At 41.4% G+C, this 25,001-nt stretch overlaps 1 protein-coding gene across 10 annotated transcripts in view; it reads left to right on the plus strand.

The window, feature by feature from the left end:
• The window catches only part of macf1a (microtubule actin crosslinking factor 1a), a 431,888-nt gene that overhangs the window by 88,394 nt on the left and 318,493 nt on the right, over positions 1 to 25,001 (plus strand). Inside the window, exon 1 of one of the 10 annotated variants that reach the window (XM_034161165.1) lies at positions 15,854 to 16,081. The exons of the other annotated variants lie outside the window; for them this stretch is intronic. Coding sequence (XP_034017056.1) covers positions 16,027 to 16,081 — 55 coding nt within the window. The 5' untranslated portion in view covers positions 15,854 to 16,026. Of the gene's footprint in view, positions 1 to 15,853; positions 16,082 to 25,001 lie in introns of those variants that run through there. 10 annotated transcript variants of the gene reach the window in all.

Consider the following 25,001-nt stretch of genomic DNA (forward strand, 5'->3'; position numbering starts at 1 on the left):
AGTCGTTTGTGTTCCACTGGTTTTACTTAAGATGCCGTCTCCACTTTGCTGCCCACTTCAAGTCTACTCACATGACTTGATCATTATAATTGTCATTTCAGTATTATGGATCGTCACACATCAATTTGGGAATAATATGAAATTAACATCCACATGTGAAGTTGGTGGCTTTAAGCACATGAGCATTTTAATTGATCTATGGATTAAAAGTTGTTACAGTTGTGAAACATGCAAACAGACAATTTACAACCCCTGGCAAAAATTATGGAATCACCGGCCTCGGAGGATGTTCATTCAGTTGTTTAATTTTGCAGAAAAAAAGCAGATCACAGACATGACACAAAAACTAAAGTCATTTCAAATGGCAACTTTCTGGCTTTAAGAAACACTATAAAATCAAGAAAAAAAAATTGTGGTGGTCAGTAACGGTTACTTTTTTTTAGACCAAGCAGAGGGAAAAAAATATGGACTCACTCAATTCTGAGGAATAAATTATGGAATCACCCTGTAAATTTTCATCCCCAAAACTAATACCTGCATCAAATCAGATCTGCTCATTAGTCTGCATCTAAAAAGGAGTGATCACACCTTGGAGAGCTGTTGCACCAAGTGGACTGACATGAATCATGGCTCCAACACGAGAGATGTCAATTGAAACAAAGGAGAGGATTATCAAACTCTTAAGAGGGTAAATCATCACGCAATGTTGCAAAAGATGTTGGTTGTTCAGTCAGCTGTGTCTAAACTCTGGACCAAATAAAAACATGGGAAGGTTGTTAAAGGCAAACATACTGGTAGACCAAGGAAGACATCAAAGCGTGAAAACAGAAAACTTAAAGCAATATGTCTCAAAAATCGAAAATGCACAACAAAACAAATGATGAACGAATGGGAGGAAACTGGAGTCAACGTCTGTGACCGAACTGTAAGAAACCGCCTAAAGGAAATGGGATTTACATACAGAAAAGCTAAACGAAAGCCATCATTAACACCTAAACAGAAAAAAACAAGGTTACAATGGGCTAAGGAAAAGCAATCGTGGACTGTGGATGACTGGATGAAAGTCATATTCAGTGATGAATCTCGAATCTGCATTGGGCAAGGTGATGATGCTGGAACTTTTGTTTGGTGCCGTTCCAATGAGATTTATAAATATGACTGCCTGAAGAGAACATGTAAATGTCCACAGTCATTGATGATATGGGGCTGCATGTCAGGTAAAGGCACTAGGGAGATGGCTGTCATTACATCATCAATAAATGCACAAGTTTACGTTGATATTTTGGACACTTTTCTTATCCCATCAATTGAAAGGATGTTTGGGGATGATGAAATCATTTTTCAAGATGATAATGCATCTTGCCATAGAGCAAAAACTGTGAAAACATTCATTGCAAAAAGACACATAGGGTCAATGTCATGGCCTGCAAATAGTCCGGATCTTAATCCAATTGAAAATCTTTGGTGGAAGTTGAAGAAAATGGTCCATGACAAGGCTCCAACCTGCAAAGCTGATCTGGCAACAGCAATCAGAGAAAGTTGGAGCCAGATTGATGAAGAGTACTGTTTGTCACTCATTAAGTCCATGCCTCAGAGACTGCAAGCTGTTATAAAAGCCAGAGGTGGTGCAACAAAATACTAGTGATGTGTTGGACCGTTCTTTTGTTTTTCATGATTCCATAATTTTTTCCTCAGAATTGAGTGATTCCATTTTTTTTTTCCCTCTGCTTGGTCTAAAAAAGTAACCGTTACTGACTGCCACAATTTTTTTTTTTCCTGATTTCTTAGTGTTTCTTAAAGCCAGAAAGTTGCCATTTGAAATGACTTTAGTTTTGTGTCATGTCTGTGATCTGCTTTTTTTCTACAAAATTAAACAACTGAATGAACATCCTCCGAGGCCGGTGATTCCATAATTTTTCCAGGGGTTGTAGCAAATGTTCAGTCAGAGTGAACAGACTAATTAAACTGACATTAATTTCTATGTAAATGTCACAGATCATTTCTTACCTGCTCCATCCTGCTGCTGCACAAGAGCGGATCTGTTTAAGACCATGGAGGTCTGGGTTAGTAGTTTTATTTATTTATTTATTGCTCAGCCCCTCCTCCTGGCATTTGTGTAATTTGTTTTCCAGCGGATGTTACCACTTTTAAACCCCTTCGGCCAAAGGCCCGAAGGAGGTGTCTGTCTGTCTGTCACAAGCGTTCTAACATAAACTCCTTTTACATTTTTAGGAGGAACTTGGTACAAGTCCTTGTTATAGGTCTGTAACACACATATTATCATATCGTTTGAGTTGGGCCCATTTTACCAGAGTTATGGTCCTTGATTAACAAATCTAGACCCTATCAGCTTCTTGAGTTGGTGCATGCATTTTGAAATAAACTCCTTTCACATTTTTAGTAGGAATTTTAGGAAACTTGGTATAATTCTTTGTTATAGGTTGGTAATACGCATGTTGTACAAGATTGAGACATTTTTGGGAGAGTTATTCCCCTTGATTAACAAACCTAGCCACTACCAGTTTCATGATTTCGTGATCACATACCTTGAAACCTTATCTGAATTTAGTAAGCACTCATACCAAAGCAACAGAGTTCTCTTGTACACATTCTTGTTGGGAAATCTGTGTATTTGGGATGCAAGCAAGAAACTGACATTTGTACTGGGTTGGTACTAGAGTTAGACATCTGTAACAGTTGTGCACAGCAATGCTTTTACTGTTATCAATCCAAATTCTGACCAGAGTACCCTATTTTTTTTTTTTTGACTTGCATGTTGCTGCTGCTGCTCTTCTCGCTCATGTCCTTCAACAAAGGTAAATAATTACACCTCTTACTGCACCATTCTTTTGCTTTATTTAATTAACTTTTAAAAAAAAAAAATTTTTCTCCAGCTCTTTGTTATTGTCCACCTCTGGTGTCTATGATAACTTTTTATTGACTATAATGTTGAGAAATGTGTTTGGGTTAGGGTTTGAGTTTTGAGAATAACTGAATTTATCGCTTTGTTTTGAGTCTTGCTCTTGAACTTTGCCCCAGAGGTTCTGTTTTTAGTAGGTTTGGTTTGTCACTCATTTGGTGCAAAGATAAGGTCCAAGCCCGGCGGGGCTGGGGACAGCGGTTGCAAAGCAATGCGGTTTCCTGTCCCAGCATGGCGAGGAACCCTACTGTTTTCATATTGTTATTTATTATTTATTTATTTTTTTCTGCTTCTTTTTCTCTCACTAAATGCCACTTTCAGAAATGGTACAAAACCCTGCACATAACTTGGCTACAAAAATGGAAACAAATCCATTTATAGGGGGCACTATAGCAGTAATTTGCATTTAGACATATTACTCAAACTGTAGATGGCACACTCAAGTGGCTTATATGGACGCGTTCACTGGGTCGAGCTGAATCTAGGCGCATTTGTGCCTAGATTTTTTTTTTTTTCTTCACAAATTAGCAAACAATACCAAATTGACTTTTTGAGATGTGACCCAGACCATTGCTCTGATGAACACCAAACTTTGCACACAGTCTACTGGACATCAGAAGCTTAAGTTATTAAAATTATTTTTATTAAAAGCCTTGATGGGCCTTAACCTACCTGAGAAACAAAAGATGAACGTCTTATTACAAACACGTGATAGAGGAAGTTGGACTTCGCCTCATAACAATTCTGTATTTTTTGCACCATAAGACGCACCGGATTATAAGGCGCGCACTCAGTTAGCGGGTACTTAACCCTTACAAACGGCGCACCGGATTATAAGGCGCGCGCCTCAATTAGCGGGTACTTAACCCTTACAAAGGCGCACGCTAAAACGTACAATCTACAAAAAAAAAAAAGTCACGGAAGCAAAACGGTGAGTTTATTTGAACTTTTTAACAACTCTGAACTACCGGTATTTAACAATATGGTACTCACATTATTTTTTATTATGGTTCTGTCACAAATCCATCGAAGTCTTCATCTTCTGTGTCTGAATTAAACAGCTGGTCTTCTAGCTGTGGCCACCTCGCTTTGTTTCTGTGGAAACTCCGTTTGGTCTTTTTAACTTGGCGCAGTTCATTTTCTTGTTTCCTCTCGCAGCTGCTCTATTCCCATGAACAACCGCGTAACTGATAGCCTGCAGTTTGAATTGTGCCTCGTAAGCATGTCTCTTCGCTGGCGCCATTTTCGGGGGTCCTTAGACAAACAAAGACAAACAATGTTGTTTTGCAGGATACCTGTAGTATACGGTAACTACTGGAGGAGTGGCGGAGGTAAGTGTACGTTCCACGGACTCACGGACTCTTCTGATTGGTTTATCGCTGGCAGCGTACGTACTCTACGCTACCAGCGTATGTACTTTACGTATTACGTAATGTTCTCCGATTGGTTTATCACTGCCAGGGTACGTACTTTGTGTCAGCGGGAAATGGTCCGATATTCCGACGGTCAAAGACAACGTCGGTCGTTTTTACAGATTTTGGAATTCAGTGCGCACATAAGGCGCACCGGATTATAGGGCGCATGGACGATTTTTGTGGAAATTTAAGGCTTTTAGGTGCACCTTATGGTGCAGAAAATACGGTAACTCCAATCTGCACACAACTCATGTGGCTGATGCAGAATAGTACAGAGAGGGATGCTAATTAAAATGGTTTTGATTGGAAACTAGGGGGTAGGGATGTGAATCGTACAACAACTCATGATTCAATTCGATTCCGATTCTTGGGGTGACGATTCCATTCAGAATCGATTTTCGATTCAATGAGCTCTGAGAAATAGTTATATTGCTTAAAAAATTTTTATGTTTAAGAAAATGTAACTTTACAAGGCTAATCAAATGATTCTAGATGTAAATTTACTTATCTGCTTTGCTCGTTCAGAGTTGGCTGGCAGTTTAGCGAAGCGCTGGTCAGTAGTCGGCAGATACCGCTGCTCCGCTCTTTTAGCTCCGGGTGATGGCGTCGCATGTGGGCTTGTGGATTTGAAGTGTTTCCGAAGTACTTGACTTTCATTTTGCAGATTTTTGCACACTGCATAAGTCATGTCAAGCTCCTTCTTGCGCAGCAAATAATAAAATCCAAAATGCGCCCAAACATTTGCCTTCAACAAAGACAGTGCTGGCTGAATTAGCTCTTTGTCCGCCATGCTAAGCTGCAGCTCATGAATGTTTGAAGCATGCCAGACCCCCCGCGCGGGGACGCTGTAGTACGGAGCCGTTGCCTGACAAACAGTACACGCTCAGCAAGAAAATGTTTAAAAAATTGCTTTTAAAAAATCGATTCTTGGACATTTTGGATCGATTCAGAATCGTAATAAATAAGAATCGCGATTTGGACGTGAATCGATTTTTTTTTTCCTTTTTTTTTTTTTTTTCTGCCCAACACCCTTACTAGGGCGCACCATCAGTCTCTATAGTTTATATCTCAAAATTGGCTAATTGGAATTGTACCAGATTTGATATGGATAATCTTGGGACAAGTCTTACTTGAAATACATAAATAAATCATGATTGGTGATAGGGGGTGTGGCCTATTGGCTTTTTAAATAGAAAACCTATCAAGCTGAAATTTTTACGGATTATATAGTCCAACACAAGGTAGAGCCACAGCAAAATTGACACTTTTTGCCTTCAGGTGGTGCTGTAATTAAGAAAAATGCATTTTCTTAACTTTTTTGACCAGAACTCTAAAACGGTTCATTGCACAATCAAAAGTCATACATCTCCAGATTCTGTGGAGTGCTACAAATCTTCTGTTGTAGACCACACCCATTTCTGTTTTTCCATTTTTACGCAATGTTGCAAATTATGTAAAACCTTTGAAAATCTGTCTCATCCAAAGCCATCACTTTGATCTACGCCAGTCTTTGCAAGTCAAATCTGTGGACCGTTAGGAGATCAAGTTATGAAACAGTGCTGCGACAACTTTACGGATTGGAGGAATTCCATGGATTTCATCATGGGGAGAGGGGGCGGGTGTTACTGTTGTACTCTGTAATCGTGAGCCAGATCGTCACTGAGTTTTTAAAATGCCTATCGCAAAGGGTTCTTTATTTTTTTACAACATTGTGCAAGTTTTATGAGTCCTCGACACTGATCTGTGCGTTACAGATACTGTGTCCTTGGATCCGCGGACCTCCACGGGGGAAAAAATCCCTCTCTCAAAGCGTGGCTGTTGTGACAATTGTCATAAAGTGGGCCTGGTTGGTTGCTATGACGATGCTGTGTGCCTGCTCCAAGCTAAATGTAGCATGTGGACCTCGCATACTTTAAGAGCCATCAAGGTTTTTTTTTTTTTTTTTTTTTTTTTTTTTTTTAAAGAAGAATTTTGCGGCATGTCTGTGTCACGGAGCGACGCTGGAGAGAGGGAAGATGGCGAGAAAAGTAAGTCCCTTCGGCTGCTCCCTTGTTTGCACTCAGGGTCGCCACAGCAAATCCAAGGTGGATCTGCATGTTGAATTGGCACAGGTTTTACGCCGGATGCCCTTCCTGACGCAACTCCACATTACATGGAGAAATGTGGCAGCGGTGGGATTTGAACCCGGAACCATCTGCACTGAAACCAAGCGCATTAACCACTTGGAGATACAGGCGAGAAACATGGTTTGAAAAGTTTAATAAGGACAAGGATCTGTGGAATTGGCGCTGGGTTGAATTTAAAGTTCGTCGCCAGGAACACAGATAAAATAAATGGGAAAAGGTCACTGCATCTTGTGCCCTCAAACACTGAAAGAGTTTTTTGTCTCTGGAAAATAAACATTGTGCTGTTCACACAGGATTTCAGACAAGATTAGGTGACTTTTTAATTGATGTAGTCTTTCTGTCATTGGAAAAAGATATTGTGGCTTTGAATGGATTTACAGGAATTTACACAAGAATATAAGTTACTTTTTTACTATAAGGTATGTTATTGATATTTTACCATGATTTTCAAAATATTCTACAAGCTTTAGCTGTGGTTTTTGAAATGCTTTAACAGTCTTTTCAGTCTTCATGAATTTCATGTAGTTTAATTGTTCTGAGTTAATGCAGAATTTGGTTTACAGTTAAAAGGAAAATCATTCTAGGTCCTACTTCCACGTCATATTCTGTTATTTCAACATGATCATTGACAGTTCAAATGAAAGGTTAAATATGCACTTTTGAGATTTTTTTTTTTTTTCTTCCAGGAGATGCTGAAATGTATCATTAGATACAAAATTAATTTTGTTTCTGGGGCGCCCCAAGACCCCTTCCGAGTTTTCCTCATATTTCAGTTTTCATTTCACAGCCCTGATTAAAATGAGCTTGGAAGGTCAAAAGCTGCCAGCATATAAAGGATAACCTACTGCATGGAGCAGTCGAAACAGAAAATCTTCTATATCTTCCCAACACACACACACATATATATATATATATGCTTACCACAAAAGTGGGCATGCTTCATTATGCAAATGACACTTGAATGTCACTCTTTTATGCCGTGGTGTGCTGGGTAGACAGCACAAAGAAGAGTGACACTGGACCAGTGGGCAGGCTTGTGAGGAAGGTAGCCTGTGTTGTTGAGACTGAACCGTAGTGTCTCACAAGAGTGGCAGAGAGAGACCCTCCACAGGATGCTGACACGGTGGAGTCACAGCTGTTATTCAGTGGATGTGCTGACAAAGATATCTGATATCTTGGTTGATGTTTTTTCTCTGGATGTTAAACTTGGGAGTGGGAGTGATTGTGCCATCACCCGTGTGGTTCTGTGGGTCAGGCCTACATCCCAATATTTGAAATGTAGGGAGTCGCGTGGGACTCGGGAGGCGGTCCCCGTACACACCACATTCTGCTCATTTATTCAACGGACACTGGCGTGTTTGTTTTTAAGATGGTTAAGTCCAATAAACATGAAACATGGTCCAATAACACAGAAAAATTTACAAAAAGCTGCCTGCCAAATTTCGTAGTAGTCTGTCACAATTTGGGGCCACAAGTGGGGAGTGATAATCTGAACTTAAATGCATAAAAAAGCATGAAATTAATTTCTCAACAACTTATTCATCAAAGAACAGCAATGTTCAATGAAGAATTTTCTGTAATTTTCAGTATGAATAGCTTTAAATTACAAAGACTGAGCACTGCGGATGCAATATTTGCTCTGAGTGCTGATGGAGAAGTGTAGAGAAGGCCAGCAGAAGTTGCATTGTTTATTTGGAAACTTAAAGCTTATGACAGAATGCCAAGACGACAGGTGTGGTATTGTATGAAGAAGTCTGGTGTGGCGGAGAAGTATATGAAGGAGGTGTAGGATATGCTAGGACAGTCACCACACTGAGTCTGGTGTGCTTGAGGTTCCTTGCAATAATCAGAATTCCTAGCCAAGTCTTTTTCTGAACACTGCAATGTGCTTGCTGAGGGGAAGGGTCAGGTCAAACCTTATTCAGACGAAGCACCTTTGACTGATATTGTGTTTGTCATATTTAAAAAAAAAACATTCAACTCAATCTATTGCCCATCAATTATGTGTACCATAAAGAGAATTTTTCTATCAGTGTTGTTGCTATTTGGTAGAATACTTGGTTGAACAGATATGAAGGTAAATTAGATTTTGAATATTATCAGTTATCAAGTTGGTCACCAATGAATATGGCTTTATACACCCTGAAGAAAACCATACACCCTGAGGTGAAATCCGCAAAGTAGTCAGCGTTTTTACAATTATTATAGATGTTTTAAGGCGGTAAAACCCCTCACTACACACTTTATACACTTTTCTCAAACAGGCATTAACATTTTCTCACTTTTCTCTCCTGTGTAAACACTCAAAGTTCAACCCTTAGTAGAAGAAATGGAACGTTTTCCTATAAATAATTATGATGGTTTTTAGAACTAACGAATTTCATTTTAAGGATCAACCTACGAGGTTGGACACGTAAGAAATTATTAATAATATATATATATATATATATAATATATATAGTAAGTCCCTTCGGCTGCTCCCTTGTTTGCACTTGTGGTCGCCACAGCAAATCCAAGGTGGATCTGCTTGTTGAATTGGCACAAGTTTTACGCCGGATGCCCTTCCTGACGCAACTCCACATTACATGGAGAAATGTGGCAGGGGTGGGATTTGAACCCGGAACCTTCTGAACTGAAACCAAGCACATTAACCACTTGGCCACCACCCCTGCAGTGTATATATATATATATATATATATATATATATATATATATATATATATATATATATATATATAATTTTTTTTTATATAATATTTTATTCAGCTTAGGTACTTACTGAAACAGTAACAGAAATTTGTCGTTTTTAGCAACAAAAAAAAAGATTTTGGCTAACATCTCCTCAGTGTTAAGTTAAACTCAGTCAGAAGGAACACAGACAGCATGCCTTTCACATGAAAAATATTTGATGGGATGCTGGCATTAAACATTTTATTAACTATCTGATGTTGTTTAACTTTGCTACCAGTAGCATCAGCAAGCCACAGTTGATATTATTTGCAAACAAATGTGAAAAGAACATGTTTAACTGACTGCTGTTCTCAAGTCATTCTCCTGCAGTCTCTTTTCTCACTTTACCCTGACATAGAATTTGCAGGTCTTGGTCAGTTAGCTTAGTAGCGAGACGCCACGGTGGACGCTGTATTGGAAGTACTAATGTTACAATGTTAATGAAAATAAAAGTTTTAAAATAAATTAATCCCAAACGTTTTCATAATTAACCGATTAGGGCTGCAGCTATCAGATATTTTTGGAATTGAGTATTCTATCGATTAATCAAATAATTGGATAAAATGTAGTTTTGTGTTTTTAAACAATATCATTAGTGGTAGGGTTCTCCTAAGCAATGACACAGGGTCACTGTGCCATCATGCATATTTCTAAGTTTATGGTGTTCCCCCTCTCGCTGTTGTTCCGGGTAATTATATATTTTTTTCACATTAAGAGTGGATATTTGCCAAACCATAAGACCATGTGGTCTGAGAAATCTTCAGTCTGCGGACAGAACATTTTTTTTTCCCCTCTTATTGCACATTTCATTTGCACTTTTTTATTACTGTGATTTATTCAGTGTTTAGTGTATATGTGGCAGTGGTAGGTCCATGACCATACGGGACCTATACGGGATTTAGGCGCTCCCGCCGTCACGAGCCTCCCAGCTGACTGTGTTATAGCAGTGGGTAGATGGGACTCATTAGCCTTGTTAAGGCAGTCCACCTAGGGGAAGGGAACTCTGATGTTAAACCTCCAGACTGGGTTACTACCCCCGTGCCTCCAAGGAAGGTTTTTAGCCAGAGGCTAGGAGAAGGTCACTCTGATGTAAAACCTACAGCTTGGTGGTCGCCACAGCCGTCTCAGCTTGTCTGTGCCACTGTGGAGTGCCACCTTGCCTAAAGAGTGGAATTGGTGTGCTCGAGCTGATCTCCACTCTAAGCAACAAGCGCAGACGGGAAGGAAAAGTCCTGCAGCGATGGGAAGAGGCGAAAGCAGCAGGTGCATGATGGCACTGGGAGCTGCAGTCTCGATCCTGCATGCAGGCAGCTCAGGAGCTATGGTCGTTTGGTTGCTGACCCGAGACAACAGCATCATCCGGCAGGGCCCTGGGTGACCAGGCAGCCCTGTTTAGGGATAGCCCTGCTTGCTCCACATGGAGACCGACCTAGAAAAGGTGGTCTAAACATGGCTTGCCTCACCGCTGCCAACGGGCATCACGACATGCGGTGCGAAAAGGAAAACAAATAACCTGAAAATTGCGTGCTGGAATGTACGCACAAAGATGGATTCAGACAATAGCGATCGTCCTCGAAGACGCTCAGCATTAGTCGCCAAAGAGCTAGCAAGGCTTGACATAGACGTTGCTGCACTCAGCGAGGTACGCTTTGCAGACCAAGGGTCACTCACTGAGGAAGGCACAGGCTACACACCGTTCTGGTCAGGAAAGGCTAAAGAAGATCGTCGACTCTCAGGGGTCGGGTTCATGATCAAGAGCGCCATAGCACATAGGTTACACAGTTTGCCAGTTGAACATTCTGACCGACTCATGTCACTCCGGCTCCCCATCAACAAGGATTTTGCCACTATTGTTAGTGTGTATGCCCCAACCATGCAGGCCGACATCGGCGTTAAGGAGGCTTTTTACAGCGATCTGCACAACCTTCTACAGCGCGTCGACACTCAGGACAAGCTCCTCATCATGGGAGACTTCAACGCCAGAGTGGGCCGCGACTCTGATGTATGGAAGGACGTCCTAGGGAAACATGGCATAGGCAACTGTAACGACAATGGCCGCCTGTTGCTGGAGTTCTGCTCTGCACATGACTTGACGATCACCAACAGCCTGTTCCAACAGAAAGAGATTCAAAGCAATCTGGAGATACCCACGCTCCAAACACTGGCACCTTCTGGACTACGTTCTGATGCGACAGCGTGATAGAAGAGACGTACTACATACCAGGGTGATGCCTAGTGCGGATTGCTATACGGATCATCGCTTGCTCCGTTCCAAGATTGCTTTCACTTTCAAGCCCCCTCCTAAGAAGAAAGCCCCACAGTTTAAGAAGCTACAAGTCCACAAGCTGCAAGACATAGACACAAAAATGGAGTTCCAGGCCAAACTAGAGGAGAGACTGGGTGGAAAAGAAGGCCTGCCTGACGACCCTGAACAACAGTGGATGAGATTAAAGACCATCCTTCAGGAGACGGCAGCAGAAGTAGTGGGCTTCTCAGCCAGAAAAAATAAAGACTGGTTTGATGAGTCTGACGCACAGATCCAGGAACTACTAGAAAAGAAACGTGCATGCCACAAGACTCTTTTAGCTAAACCTGATGACCACTCTGCCAAGACAGCTTACAGAAACGCCTGCTCCACACTGCAAAGCAAGCTCCGCATACTGCAGAATGACTGGTGGCTAGCTTTTGCAGAGAAGACACAACAACATGTCGATGCTGGAGACATGCGCTCCTTTTATGAAGCCCTTAAGACCATCCACGGGCCAGCACATCAAGTGCAAGCACCCCTGCGCTCCTCAGACGGTTCCACCTTTCTGACGGACAAGGAAACCATTATGCAGCATTGGTCAGAACACTTTGAAAACCTCTTCAGTGACAAGCGCACTGTGCAAGAGTCATCAATCGAGAAGATTCCCCAGGTGGAGGTGAAATGGGAACTTGATGACCCCCCAACACTTGAAGAGATCCAAAAGGCCACCACGCAGCTGAATCCAGGGAAGTCTCCTGGCATAGATGGCATCCCAGCAGAGGTGTACCAAAATGGAGGTGAGGCAGTCCTTGACAAGCTTCAGATTCTCTTCTCCAGTTGCTGGAAAAAGGGAATGGTTCCACATGACCTTCGGGATGCGGTCATTGTCTCCCAGTACAAGAACAAGGGCGACTGTTCTAATTACCGGGGCATCACTCTCCTCTCAATAGCAGGCAAGATTCTGGCTCGAGTGCTGCTCAACAGGCTTACCCCTACCATAGCGCATGAAAATACTCCTGAGAGTCAATGCGGATTTCGGGCCAACAGGGGAACCACCGACATGATCTTCGTCCTTGACAGATCCAGGAGAAGTGCAGAGAACAGAACATGGCCCTTTATGCAGCCTTCATAGACCTAACCAAGGCTTTTGACACGGTCAGTCGTGAGGGTTTGTGGAAGATTCTTGCATGCCTTGGCTGCCCTCCAAAGCTCCTCACCATCCTTCGCCAGCTGCATGAAGGCCAGATGGGACAAGTGAAGCACAACGGGATTCTGTCCGGCAGCTTCCCCATCTTAAATGGTGTCAAACAAGGTTGTATCCTCGCGCCCATCCTGTTCTCAATCTTCTTCAGCATGATGCTTCGTGAGGCCAAAGAAGACTTGACAGACAGAATTTATATCCACTTCTGAACCGACGGAAGTCTGTTTAACTTGCGGCGCCTTCTGTCCTATACTAAGATCACAGAACAGCTAATCATGGAGCTGCTCTTCGCAGATGATTGCGCCCTCGTCGCCCGGGGCAAGCCTTGCAGCACATCGTCAACTGTTTTGCTGAAGCAGCAAGAGCCTTCGGCCTCACCATCAGCCTGAGAAAGACGGACGTGCTATATCAACCAGTCACCCATACAGCATATACCCCACCCCAAATCAACATCGAGGGAACCAGCTTGAATGCAGTAGAGCACTTCACGTATCTCGGTAGTGTTATTTCAAACGACGCATCTGTCGCCAAGGACCTAGACAGTCGCCTTGCCAAGGCCAGCAGTTCTTTTGGTCGCCTCTCCAAGAAAGTCTGGCAGAATCATGCACTGCGCCTTTCCACAAAAGTGCAGGTCTACAGAGCCATTGTGGTCCCTACCCTCCTGTATGGAGTTGAAACCTGGGTTCTGTATCGCCAGCAGATCAGATTACTGGAACGCTTTCATCAGCGTTGTCTCCGAAACATCCTCGGGATCAAGTGGCAGGACTACGTCTCAAATGAGGACATCCTTACCAGAGCCAAATTGCTCAGCATGGAGTCTATTATACTCAAACAGCTTTGTTGGGCAGGTCACGTAGCCAGGATGGATGGTACACGCTTGCCGAAATTAATTCTCTTTGGCGAGCTCAAGGAAGAGAGACAAAACCAAGGGGCCCCCAAAAAGCGCTATAAGGACCAGCTGAAGAAGCAGCGCTCCCTTGCAGGCATTCAGCATCAGTCATGGCAGCATCTAGCTACAGATAGACTTAGCTGGCGTTCCAGCATCAAATCCGCCAGTCTGAAGTTCGAGGCAGAAAGAAGTGAGGCCTCACGCCAGAAGCATCAAAGGCAGAAAGAGCGGGCAGCAGCACAAGCCCAGCCTACTCAAGTGTTCATTTGCCTCAAGTGTAACAGGTCTTGTGCATCCTGCATCGGACTTTTGAGCCACCAGAGGACTTGTAGAGGAAAAAAAAAAGGCCTTCCCACTATCCTCGCAAGAGATTAAATTGCCAGTGTATATTCATACATGGCATACTGAGTGCAGCTTAAGCCAAAGTCAAATTCCTTGTTTTCTGTGGCTACTTGGCAAATAACACAGCCTTTGAAAAATGGCTGTGGAGGGCAGCGTTTCCACAAAAGCTGCACTGATAAATGAACTGTACAGCCTGTTGATAAAAACTCTTACCAAATATGATTAAAGGCTTTTTTTTTTTTTTTGAGTAGTTAAACATGATTCCCTTAAAATGCACATCCTTTTACTTCATCTGTGGAGATGGAGAGCAGCCAGTGGACTAAACCGTGTATTTTGTTTTTTTAAATATGCAAACACACTGCTTCACTTTAAATGCGCAATAAGTCTGTTTCAGACGATCAACGTAGACCATCTTTCTCTTAACAGGCTTTGCAAACTTGTAGGGCCACCCGCTACATTGATTAGCTCTTACATTAGGTCTCTATGGTCATCTCCATTTTTTGTGGGAGCGTTACAGCGCCACATACAGGCCTGGCATATGTACTACAGCATTAAACGAAGCCTCGAGGCAAAGAATTTGCCTCAAACATTTTTTTGGAATCAAATTGAGTTATTTGATTAATCATTTCAGCCCTATATGCCCATCATTGTGCCATACGCAAGCTATATCCGAAAGCTGAGGCCGATCTGACAAACAGTCAGCGTAATATGTGAGAGAGAGAGAGAGACACACACACACACACACGCAGACAGTTCTTGCTTTATACATAGATACTCTGGGTCTACTTTTTCAGAGATGTCCGGATCAGATCTGACAGTTCAGGATCAAGTCTGATGTATAAATGTGTATTTGGAGTGGAATCTGTTTTATTGAACACAACACACTCTGACCCTTCTGTGTTCCATTTAAGTATTGATATGTTGTCAGAGCTGATGGCCACTAATACATTCAATGCATTCCAGCAACCAGCGGGGGGCACGGGTACGCGCTTCAGCATTTCAAACATGTATCTACATCTTGCTTTGCTTCAAATACTTACATGGGCTATATTTAAAAGCTGCTACTTTAATCTTGTTGTATTCTACTGCTTTTTTTTTTTTGTGATGACAGCCGGGTGGCACTAACTGCCACCTTCTCTTAGCTTATTAACCACCATTACTGACATCTAGTGGTCACAGTTACTGATACAATGCTGCATCATGTGGAATTAAGACCTGTTTATTAAAAAAAAAGTCACTTTTGTTTTGTTAAAACAGTTTTTTCTTAATGCATTGCAGAGATGTCAAGAATATCCACTGGATTGATTTTAATGTGCTAAGAGTGCCCTGTGCAAGTGTCATATCTAAAAAAAAAAAAAAGAAAAAAAAAATGATTAGGACTTATTGGTAGATACTCAATATTCAATGGCAAAATAAATGAATAAATCCTCGATCACGGTAGCCATCCATTTTTACTTTGAGTCGAAGGGTTCCTTTGATTTCATGCTCCAAAATGAAGAACTGGTCATTATGGTGCAGAGGAAAATTCCAAATAAAATAACTGTGCACATAGAACAGATGAGCATGAAACGACAGAGGGAGCAAGACTGAGCATTAAATTTAGAGAGAGAGAACGGGGTGTGATCGCTGTCGATCCCAAGGCAGCTGAATGTCAGACAACTCCAAACAATGTGGATCTGCATGACAAATGTGACAATCATCCTGCCTTAAATACCTCATGCTTTAAAAATATGTGCAGCTGACTAAGATGGAACACGCCTTCCTTCATTTCTGATTTCCATGTCAGGCTTACGCACACACAAACGCGCTCTCGACACGTAACTGGAACACGTGTCTGGCTCTGCCAGTGACATCACCCGTCTTGTGGTCAAAGTCCAGTTCCTCTATCCGGCTAAGAGCTGCTAGCACACTGCCACACGGAGCTACTGTAACCACAGGGACGCATGCTATCCAAGAAAGAAAAGATTCACAGAAGAAGAAAGGAAGCGGGTTCAAAACCAGGGATTATCCACGTGATTTAAGGATGGCTCTTTGACAGCTTGGTTCCACTGGGCCTCACAGATCAGCTGCAGACTCCAGATGCCCTCCTGTCCTCTTGTTTGTGTTACTACATTCTTTCCTTCTTTCACTTCCTCACCTGTTCTTTCTTTCACCGATGAGCTCCATAGCTTCTTACAGGCAGTTCCTCCAGGAGCTGGAGGAGAAAAGAGGTTTGTTTCTCTTTGAACACTTCACTGGTCATATAGTAATTAACCCTGTGAGATTGAAAAGCATTTTGAGGAACTCACTGTGTTATAGTGATGCTATTATCTCTGTTGATATTCTTATCTCTGTCCAGAGGATTGATATGTAATTTTGTACTTCTTCAAGCTGCTGTTCGTCTCCATATACGCATCAGACATGCAGCGTGTTGTTCTCTGCTTTGGTTTGTGCCTGATAGGCCTCTTCTGTGATTCTTTTTTCGTCTTTTTTTAGTATCACATCAGACGTGAGTTCAAACATGAGTTTTTGTAAATTGGATCTGTCAGAAAAACCTGCAGGCATTGGGGAATTGAAAGCATCTGAACCTGGTACTTCCAGTGGATTGAAAAATTTGGAAGCTCTTTTCAAAGGAAACTGGTTCTTTATTTCATCCCTACATGTCGCTCAGTGTTACTTGTGAAAGGTCTAATGGCTCACTTAGCAAGTCGACTGTTTTATATTATTATTTGGATTTAGGGAGAGCACGGTGGATTAGTGAATGGCACTGTTGCCTCGCAGCAGGAAGGTCATGGGTTCCATTCCCGCCTGGTCCTTTCTGTGTGGAGTTTGTATATTCTCCCCGTGTTTGTGTGGGTTTCCCTCCTGGTACTCCAGCTTCCTCCTGATTCCAAAGACATGCAGGTTGAGTGAACCAGTAAGTCTAAATTGACCATAGGTGTGTTTGTCTATATGTCTGTGATAGTGTGGCGTCCTGTCCAGGATGAACCCTGCCTCTCACCTAGTGACTGCTGGGATAGGCTCCAGATTCTCGTGACCCTTAATTGGAGAAAGCACGTATAGAAAATGGATGAACGAATTAGCACTGTACTTGTTTGTTGTAACGCAGTTGTGCCTGTCTGCATGGTGCCCAGATAAAGCGTGCATGTCAGATGGACAGACTCCTTCCTCCTTTCATATTAGCCTACTGACACTGGCGATTACTGGCACCAGATTGTCCAAAGAAGGCTAAGGTTTGTGTTGACATTTTCTTGGTTTGCTCTGACATGCTGACAAGACATGACAGGCAGTTAGGCAAATTGGAAACTTCATAATTGTCCAGGTCTCTCCCTCGTAAAAGAGATCTCGATCTCAAGGGCACTAACCTGGTTTAAAAAAAAAAAATAGTGAATAAGCAACTAAGCTGTTCAGCTCTTCAGTCCAACTGAAGTTAATTTATTTTTTCCCAGCACCTTACCTGTAACACCATTTCAGGTTTTATGTTACAGTCCTGTTATATGCTTTAGTTGTTTTATGAACAGCAAATTAAAGTACCTGAAATGAGCTTTTCATACTACATGTAACATCAACCAGAAATGCTCCTGATTTCCATCAACACTGGTCTAGTGGTTAAGGCGTTGGGCTTGAGACCAGAAGATTCTCTGTTCAAATCCCAGCCTGACTGGAAAATCACTAAGGCCCTTGGGCAAGGTCTTTAATCCCTTATTGCTCCCATTGTGTAGTGAGCGCCTTGTATGGCAGCACCCTCATATTGGGGTGAATGTGAGGCATTATTGTAAAGCGCTTTGAGCGTCTGATGCAGATGGAAAAGCGCTATATAAATGCAGTCCGTTTACCGTTATTCCCTGTTACAATCCCAGACATGTCCCCTGGGTGTCAGAGGGCTGTGTGGTATAATTACATAAGCAAAACAAGCTTCCTTTTTGTATTGATTGGGTTTATCAAAGTGAAATACACATGCCCTTTTAATTTGGAGATGTACGAGCTGATGACGTGTAATGTTTTTGAGTGTTCGTGTTTAGAAGTGGGAGAGGATGGACTCATCCATCTGCCTGTTCATTTACTGGATTTTTGCGGGGTGAATGCCATGACTTTGGAAAAAGCAAAAGAATGTAGGAATGTATCAAAGTGTCAGTTTTTTTTTTGTTTTTTGTTTTTCCCCTGTGGTTAAAGGAAAAATTCTGTCACTTCAGGATTTTGCTTAAATTGCTGTTTGCAGTTTGACACTGTGTACATAAATCCAGTATTTACACTGTTGCCATGGAGATATCTCTGGAATGGTGCTGTGCCTAAATGTATTATTTTTTTTAAGTTTTTTTTTTTTTTACATGACTACTCATTTTAACTCCTTGCCAAAGTCTGTTTTTTTTGTTTTAATGTTCTTAAATGTTGTTATATGTTGCTGTGTTTTTGTGTGCAGCTCTAACTTAGTTGCCTCTTGTGGGATTAATAAAGTTGTTAAAGTTGAAGAATGGTACATGCGTAAATTTCACCAGATTTTTTTTTCTTTAACTACGAGGATGATGCACGCTGTTTAGCACACAGTTGTGACTGTGTAGCCAAACTATACCATGGCCCTTAGCTATAAATGACACCGTCCACCCCCGCCAGCGTCAGTAAAATCACTTTTTCAAATTCATTCAAATTCAAATCACATTTCAAAGGACCTGTCCTCCCCTTCCCCTTTTTGTCAAGTAGTTTACCACTAATGACCACACCTGCTGCTGCTTGTAGTTTGATATCATGAGGCTCAGTCAGAATCACCACAGAGTCCTTAAACATCTTAAATTACAGTTAACCACCATGTAGCTTATCAATAAACGTCACTGAAGCTCATTTCACCTGCGCTGTTTAATCAGGCTGATGGCGTTCGAGAGTCTACACGCTCTTTGTGCCATTTGCTTTATGATAGTAATAGACGTCCTTTTGTCTGGCCACACATGGCGCTGAAGCATCTCTGCCATCTGTAACCTCTCACCTCTTTGTGCATATGTTCACCATCAGCGAGGGGCCCAGGAACATGACTAGTGCTTCATCGACCTGTTCATGGTTTCAGTCTGCATTTGTCTGCTGTCACTGTCCCCGACAGACTAATGGTCAGTGAGTAACCGTGTGACAGAGGAAATGGACAGCAAGATGTGACTGTCCATAGAGTCTGGTCACGATTAGTTCAAGGTGGACTCACTGGCAGCTGTCCTTGCATTGCATGCAGGACAATCCTGCAGGCTGCGTTCATGTTATTTACCTACATGTGAGCTGTATTTATTTTTTTCTCTCGTCATGAACCCTTTTTGTGTCAGAGCTCACACCAAAGAGTCCAGACACTCTGCTAAAGCACTGACTCTCAATAATTCAAATAATTAAAGCTATAAAGGCACATGTTCTCTCTCAGAAAATCCTTTTATCTGCTGCACTGTGGTCCACCGGAGTCATGAGCGCGCAGTCCGATTTCGATGATGGAGAAAGAGTGTTTGCTGTGTTTGAGCATGTTTTGGTGATACAGAATAAATGGGTCAGAACATGTGAAAGAAACTTTCAAATTTTATTTGCAGCACAATCCATTTGTCTTCTGTTCATCTGCATGAGCATCACAATACTCTTATTTTCATCACAATACAGACCACCCATGACTCCGTAACAGTAGCTAACGTTTGTGCTTTGTTTGGTACAAACCATGAGCAGTTCATTTTAGGATGGAGACAATAAATTATGCTGCAGGTTTGCAGGAAATTTCTATGCACATTTCAGTACTTTATCTTTTTTCTTTTGTGTTTTTGTTGCTGTGGGGGGAAAAAATCTTTTTTTTTCAGTCTCATCAGTTATTTGATAAACTACATGGTAGATGTAGATTGTTGTGCACTCAAACACTTTTACAGCATGGATGATCTTTTAAGACCTTTTAGTATCCAGTTTTCTTCTTTCTGCTCATGAATGGGGAAGGTGCAGTTTGTCATTATGACTCATAAGGAGGTGGACGTTTGCTCAGGATTGATTTTCCACTTGCAACTCCATGTTTATGTGCTGCTTTTGGCCACCGTGACAACAGTCTGGCTTGAATAATTCTTCCTTCCTTCCTTCCTTCCAGCAGTATGATTCCGGAGCGCCTCCTTTCATCAGGCTGAGTGCATTCTGACCTATAGAGATGCATTTTCCCCTTTATGGTTAAGTTTACAGTCCTGTCATAATGGGACTTTCACAGTCACAGCATTAATCTTAGATGATTGGTTTGTACAGCCTCCACCAAATTATCCTGTTCATTGCCATTTATTTATTTTACCTCAGATGTTATCGCATTTTGTAAGATGTTTTTATACTAAGTGTTCCTGGACAGGGCACCCAGGTGTCAGTGTGAACCAGCTGGCAGTGGACGACGGTTCATTCAGGGGGAGTTGTAGACTTTTAGCCTATGTTACGTTGTGCTATCTAATGGCCCAGTCACACTAGGGTGGTTCAAAAAAATAAAAGTTGGAAATTCATTACACTCACCCCTTCATTTTATGATGCTTTGGGGAAAAAAGAAAGCCTGCCAAATATTTTTGTCATACATTAATATTTAGAGGTAGCACATCATAGCTGAAGGTTGTAAATATATCAATTATCGCTGCCCGAGTGCCCGTGCAATAGGTTATCCATTATCCAGTATCTAATCACATCACTTATAAAGCGGATAGAAGTTAACCACCTGAGTGTAATTAAAGTATAATTTTATATTCAATTTAAAACTATACATAGGTTTAAATATTTCTCACAAACAACATACTTTCAAAAATGTTATTTTAGGCTACAAGCTGAAAATTTTGCTTCAATTCACAGCTTCTTTTCTTTCAGATCTTTGGTGATGGTGAATCTAACATGAGATAAATGTAAAAAGAGACACTTGCTGACTTAACATGCTTAACCATTAACTGGAAACTTCAGTAAAACATGTCAGCTACTAGAAGTAGAACATTTGCATACCTTATTGGTTCCACCGACTGAAATAAAGGGAAACAAATTGCCCTCAAATGGGCAAATACTCAAGGTATTTTTCTTCAAACACACTGATTTGAAGAAAACTGTCCATGATGCTGCTGTGACCTCTATAGACATGGCAATTCCTTTTTGGGGGAGAGCTAGAATCCCACTGAGGGCAAAGCAGCATCTGATCACAAAGTTAGAAAAGGTGTTCGGAAAATGGAAAACATTGAAAAAGACCAAGAATCGCAATACAGACAAGCAGAAGAAAGATGAAACAGCATTTTGTGAATCTTTGTAGGACTTGTTTGACATGGCACATCAGGATGTCCTAACGGTGATAAAGTTTGAAGATGACAGTTCCTACTTGCTCAGTGAGAGAAAGGTAGAGGATGCATGACAGGCATATATAAAATACAAACTGCCAAAGAACAAAGAGCAGAAAAAAGGAAAGCTGCAGAAGCAAAATACAAAGAGAAACTGGAGGAGCCTGGACCATCTAATGTCTCACTACCTGACACTGTCTCCAGCCAGAGTGAAGAGAACACAGAAAGTCCAGATGAAGAATTTGTTATGCCAGTGCCACAAAAAGCCAGTAAAATTAAAGCTAACACCAGGACTTGCAGCAGCATTGGATAGGACCAAAACAACAGACAGAAGTACCACCTATATTCTGACTGAAACGGCAGCAAGTCTTGGTCATGATGCAAGCAACTTAAATATCATTATCATGTAAAGGATGTTCTCTTATGTTACACAGCTGTATAATTGGTTCTTGTGCTGATTCATACATTTTTGAATATTAAGTACTGCAAGGCATAAAGAATATTGTTTGGAGCTAGATCAAAATATATGTGGAAATATATAAAGCATAGACTTATTTAAATTTATCAATAATGAAACAGTATTTCATCAATAAAATGAAAATGCAGTGTTTGATTGTTACAAAATCTTCGCTAACCCAGTATGTAGATATTGTAGGAGCATGATACATGTACGAGAAGAACTGCATCTCACAATTCATGTTTTAGTGTTAACTATTTTATGGGATATGAAAAGATTTGATTTTCCAAAGTATTGCCATAATTTCTGTCCTGACATATCAATATTAAACTGACAGAAATAATTTGGAAATATCTGGAAATGACCATACTATATGACAAAGTTATTGCGAGCAAAATCTTTAAGGGCTGTGTGCTACCAGTAAAAATTATTAGAGTTTTATGAAATTGTACATGTTTTTATGTTAGGTACAACAAATTTAGAGGGTGAGACTTGAAGTTTTTTGAAAATAAAAAAAATTTGACCATTTGTATGGACCACCCTAAGTCACACGGCATACGACAATTCCTGAACGAAGGGAAAAAAAATAGTCACAATTCATTGAGAAAAGGTGGACGAAAGAGCTTTATCACCGAATACCCTGAGAACCAAGGGCACAAAAGGGACGAAAGAGGAACAAAACCAAGCCGAAGCTAACGTTTATCTCGACGCTTTAAACGAAATGCACCTGGAGCCACTGCTGGAGCAGTGTGTGCCTGCATCTCTGAGTTCCAGGACACTGTGCTGGGACGGAGCTGATAGCACCTGAGTCCTGGCGAAACTGCAAACAGAAGCTGTGGAGATCTGTGCGCACGTCGGTGGACCCACCTGCTTTGGTTCCTTGTCCAGAACAAAATAGGGATCATCTCCTTATCAGAATCATCACTGTCTGACGACACGCTGAGCACTACATCTCGCTTCAATTTATAAAAACAACAAAAAAAAGACCGCTAGTGTGCTGTGGTTGCTGCTCTGTCACTGTATTACATTACTAAGCCATATATATTGATTTATAACAGAAAACTGTCAAATCGGGGAATAAAGATAAGTGTAAAGATGATTGAATATATCACAGCAGTAAATTGATTAATCTGTGTGAACACGCATTGACTCCCCATACGCGGTTATTTCAACCAGCTGCCACTGATCCACAGTGTGAATTCTGCCTTCCAGAACAGCTCTTTATATAATCATTTGAATCATCTACCTGTTGCCACATGTACATATGGGCTGGATTGTCATTCCTACCCTCATGTTATATTTAATAAAAAATAATAAGCGCACGCAGCTGCTGCTGCTGCATTCAAATACCGTTGGAAATTACACAATTTTTTTGTTGTTTCAAATTCAGCAATTGCTTATGGCAAAATAATTGTATCCACACAAAAGATTTACTGGCCTATATAAGGTGCCTTAGCCCAGTGAAGCTGACCCCCCACCCAGATAAAAAAAAAATCCAAGCAAACAGGCTGGTTTGCTCTAATTTTCAACGGTACACGAACGCAGCAGCGCTCAGAAACAGCTTCTGTACTGTGTGAAAACATTCAGCTGGTTGAATGAAATCAAATTAAATGCTAACGTTACAAAAACTTAGTAAACGATAAAAAAAAGCCGTCAAGAACGACAGCAAAATGAAATACAGCAGCATTCGTTCCAATTTTTCAACAGTTTAAAAATCCTGATGAAGCGCCAGCTGCAGGAACGAAGCTGCGTGAAGGTTAAACTACGCCGATGAAAGTCCAGATTTCTTGTTTTGTTTGGGCTTTGTTGCCCTTCATTAAGTGCCGTGTGACTGGGCCCTAAGGATAAGCACGAGGTTGATGGGCCTCAGGTTCTGTTTAGGGCTTTTTCTGTTTGCTATTCTTTTGTAAAATGAAATTAACGGGGCTGAACCACAAAACCATTAAGGAAATGTTGCTTGCTCAAATTTGGCTTAGAGCTGCAGCTATCATTTATTTTAGTAATTGAGTATTCTATCAGCTATTCTGGTGGTTAATCAAGTAATCAGATAAAAAGTACTCTTGCGTTTTTAAACAACATCAGGGCTCTTGCTAAGCAATGGCACAGTATCGCTGCACCATCACACAGATTGTCAAATTTAGTGTGCCCCTTTCTATTTCCTGGGTATTTATTTTTCACATCATTACAACTTTTGGATCGTTCCTGATGTCAGGAGCTCAGCCAAAGTTGGGCCAAAGTCTTGACATTTTGTTGAAATGGTGATGGGATGTGGCTTTCTGTTTTTTGTTTTCCCGGAACATGTAAAATTTTACCATTTTAAAGTTTTTTTTTTTTTTTTTTTTTTTTTTGACGGTTGCTTCAGGGATTAAAATGCTTTCTGGCCATGCAGGTGTATCGGGGACGTTGGTGTCCCACTTCACATGTGTGTCAGCTGTGATTACTATCGCATACAGGAGCCCTGCTTTCTTAAATTGCTTCCAGCCAATGAAAGTCACTAAAAACAACAAGCTGCTGTGTCTATAATAATCTAATCATATGAGGGATTGTTGACTTTGAGCTGAATCCAGCGTGGGCCGGTTTATTGTTGTCACTTGCCAAGAAAGTCATGGGAGTAAAGGCTCTTTTGGATTAACATGGATCAGTGCTAATAATGTGGACTCATATAATTGCGATGTTACCCCCCCCCACAATGTTTGTTGTGATTGTTTTTATTAACATCAGTGATTCCAGTGTGAAGTCTTGCTACAGAAAAAGATGACATCATGAGTGGCAGGTGATGAGAGTTTCGTCATCTGATGCTTCAATTGTGTCACATAATCAGCTTGTTTGCACAGCGTTTGTAGGTGGATCCACTTGTAAGACAGGGGGATGCAGGTGGCTGATGAGGGAAATTTTTGTCTATTTATTACACTGAGCACAGCAGGTAAGTGGAGGTAGAGTGTGACTGGTTGTCATTACATATTTATGGGAGCATCTGGTTAGTGCACCTAGCCTTGAAGGCTCCTGTTCCTGACCCGTATGTTAATCCAGCAGACTAAAATGCAAACCACAAGTTCCAACTGTTGCACAGTTGGACACACAGCGCCCACTCACATGTTAGACACCACTTTTGTCTGTTGCGTTGCTGTGAGACTGATGGTATTGATTCTAAATCGACTGCACGTCTTCCAAGAAGCTCAGGTGCCAACTTTCAGCACCTCGCTGTTATCCGAGGAAATTCTTTGTTGGTTTGTCTGACTTCCATGTTTCAGATTTCTACTATGATGCAGCAACCACATGTGAATCCTTGGTAAAACCACAACACCTTAAATGGACAGTCTGCTGAAAATATGACTGCTCTCGCAATCTGAGGGAACTATGGCTATTTTGGTGACAGGCGTCATATTTTTTGTCTGTGTAATTTATGCAGGACAA

Source organism: Thalassophryne amazonica, chromosome 20, assembly GCF_902500255.1.
Source record: "Thalassophryne amazonica chromosome 20, fThaAma1.1, whole genome shotgun sequence".
Lineage (NCBI taxonomy): Eukaryota > Metazoa > Chordata > Actinopteri > Batrachoidiformes > Batrachoididae > Thalassophryne > Thalassophryne amazonica.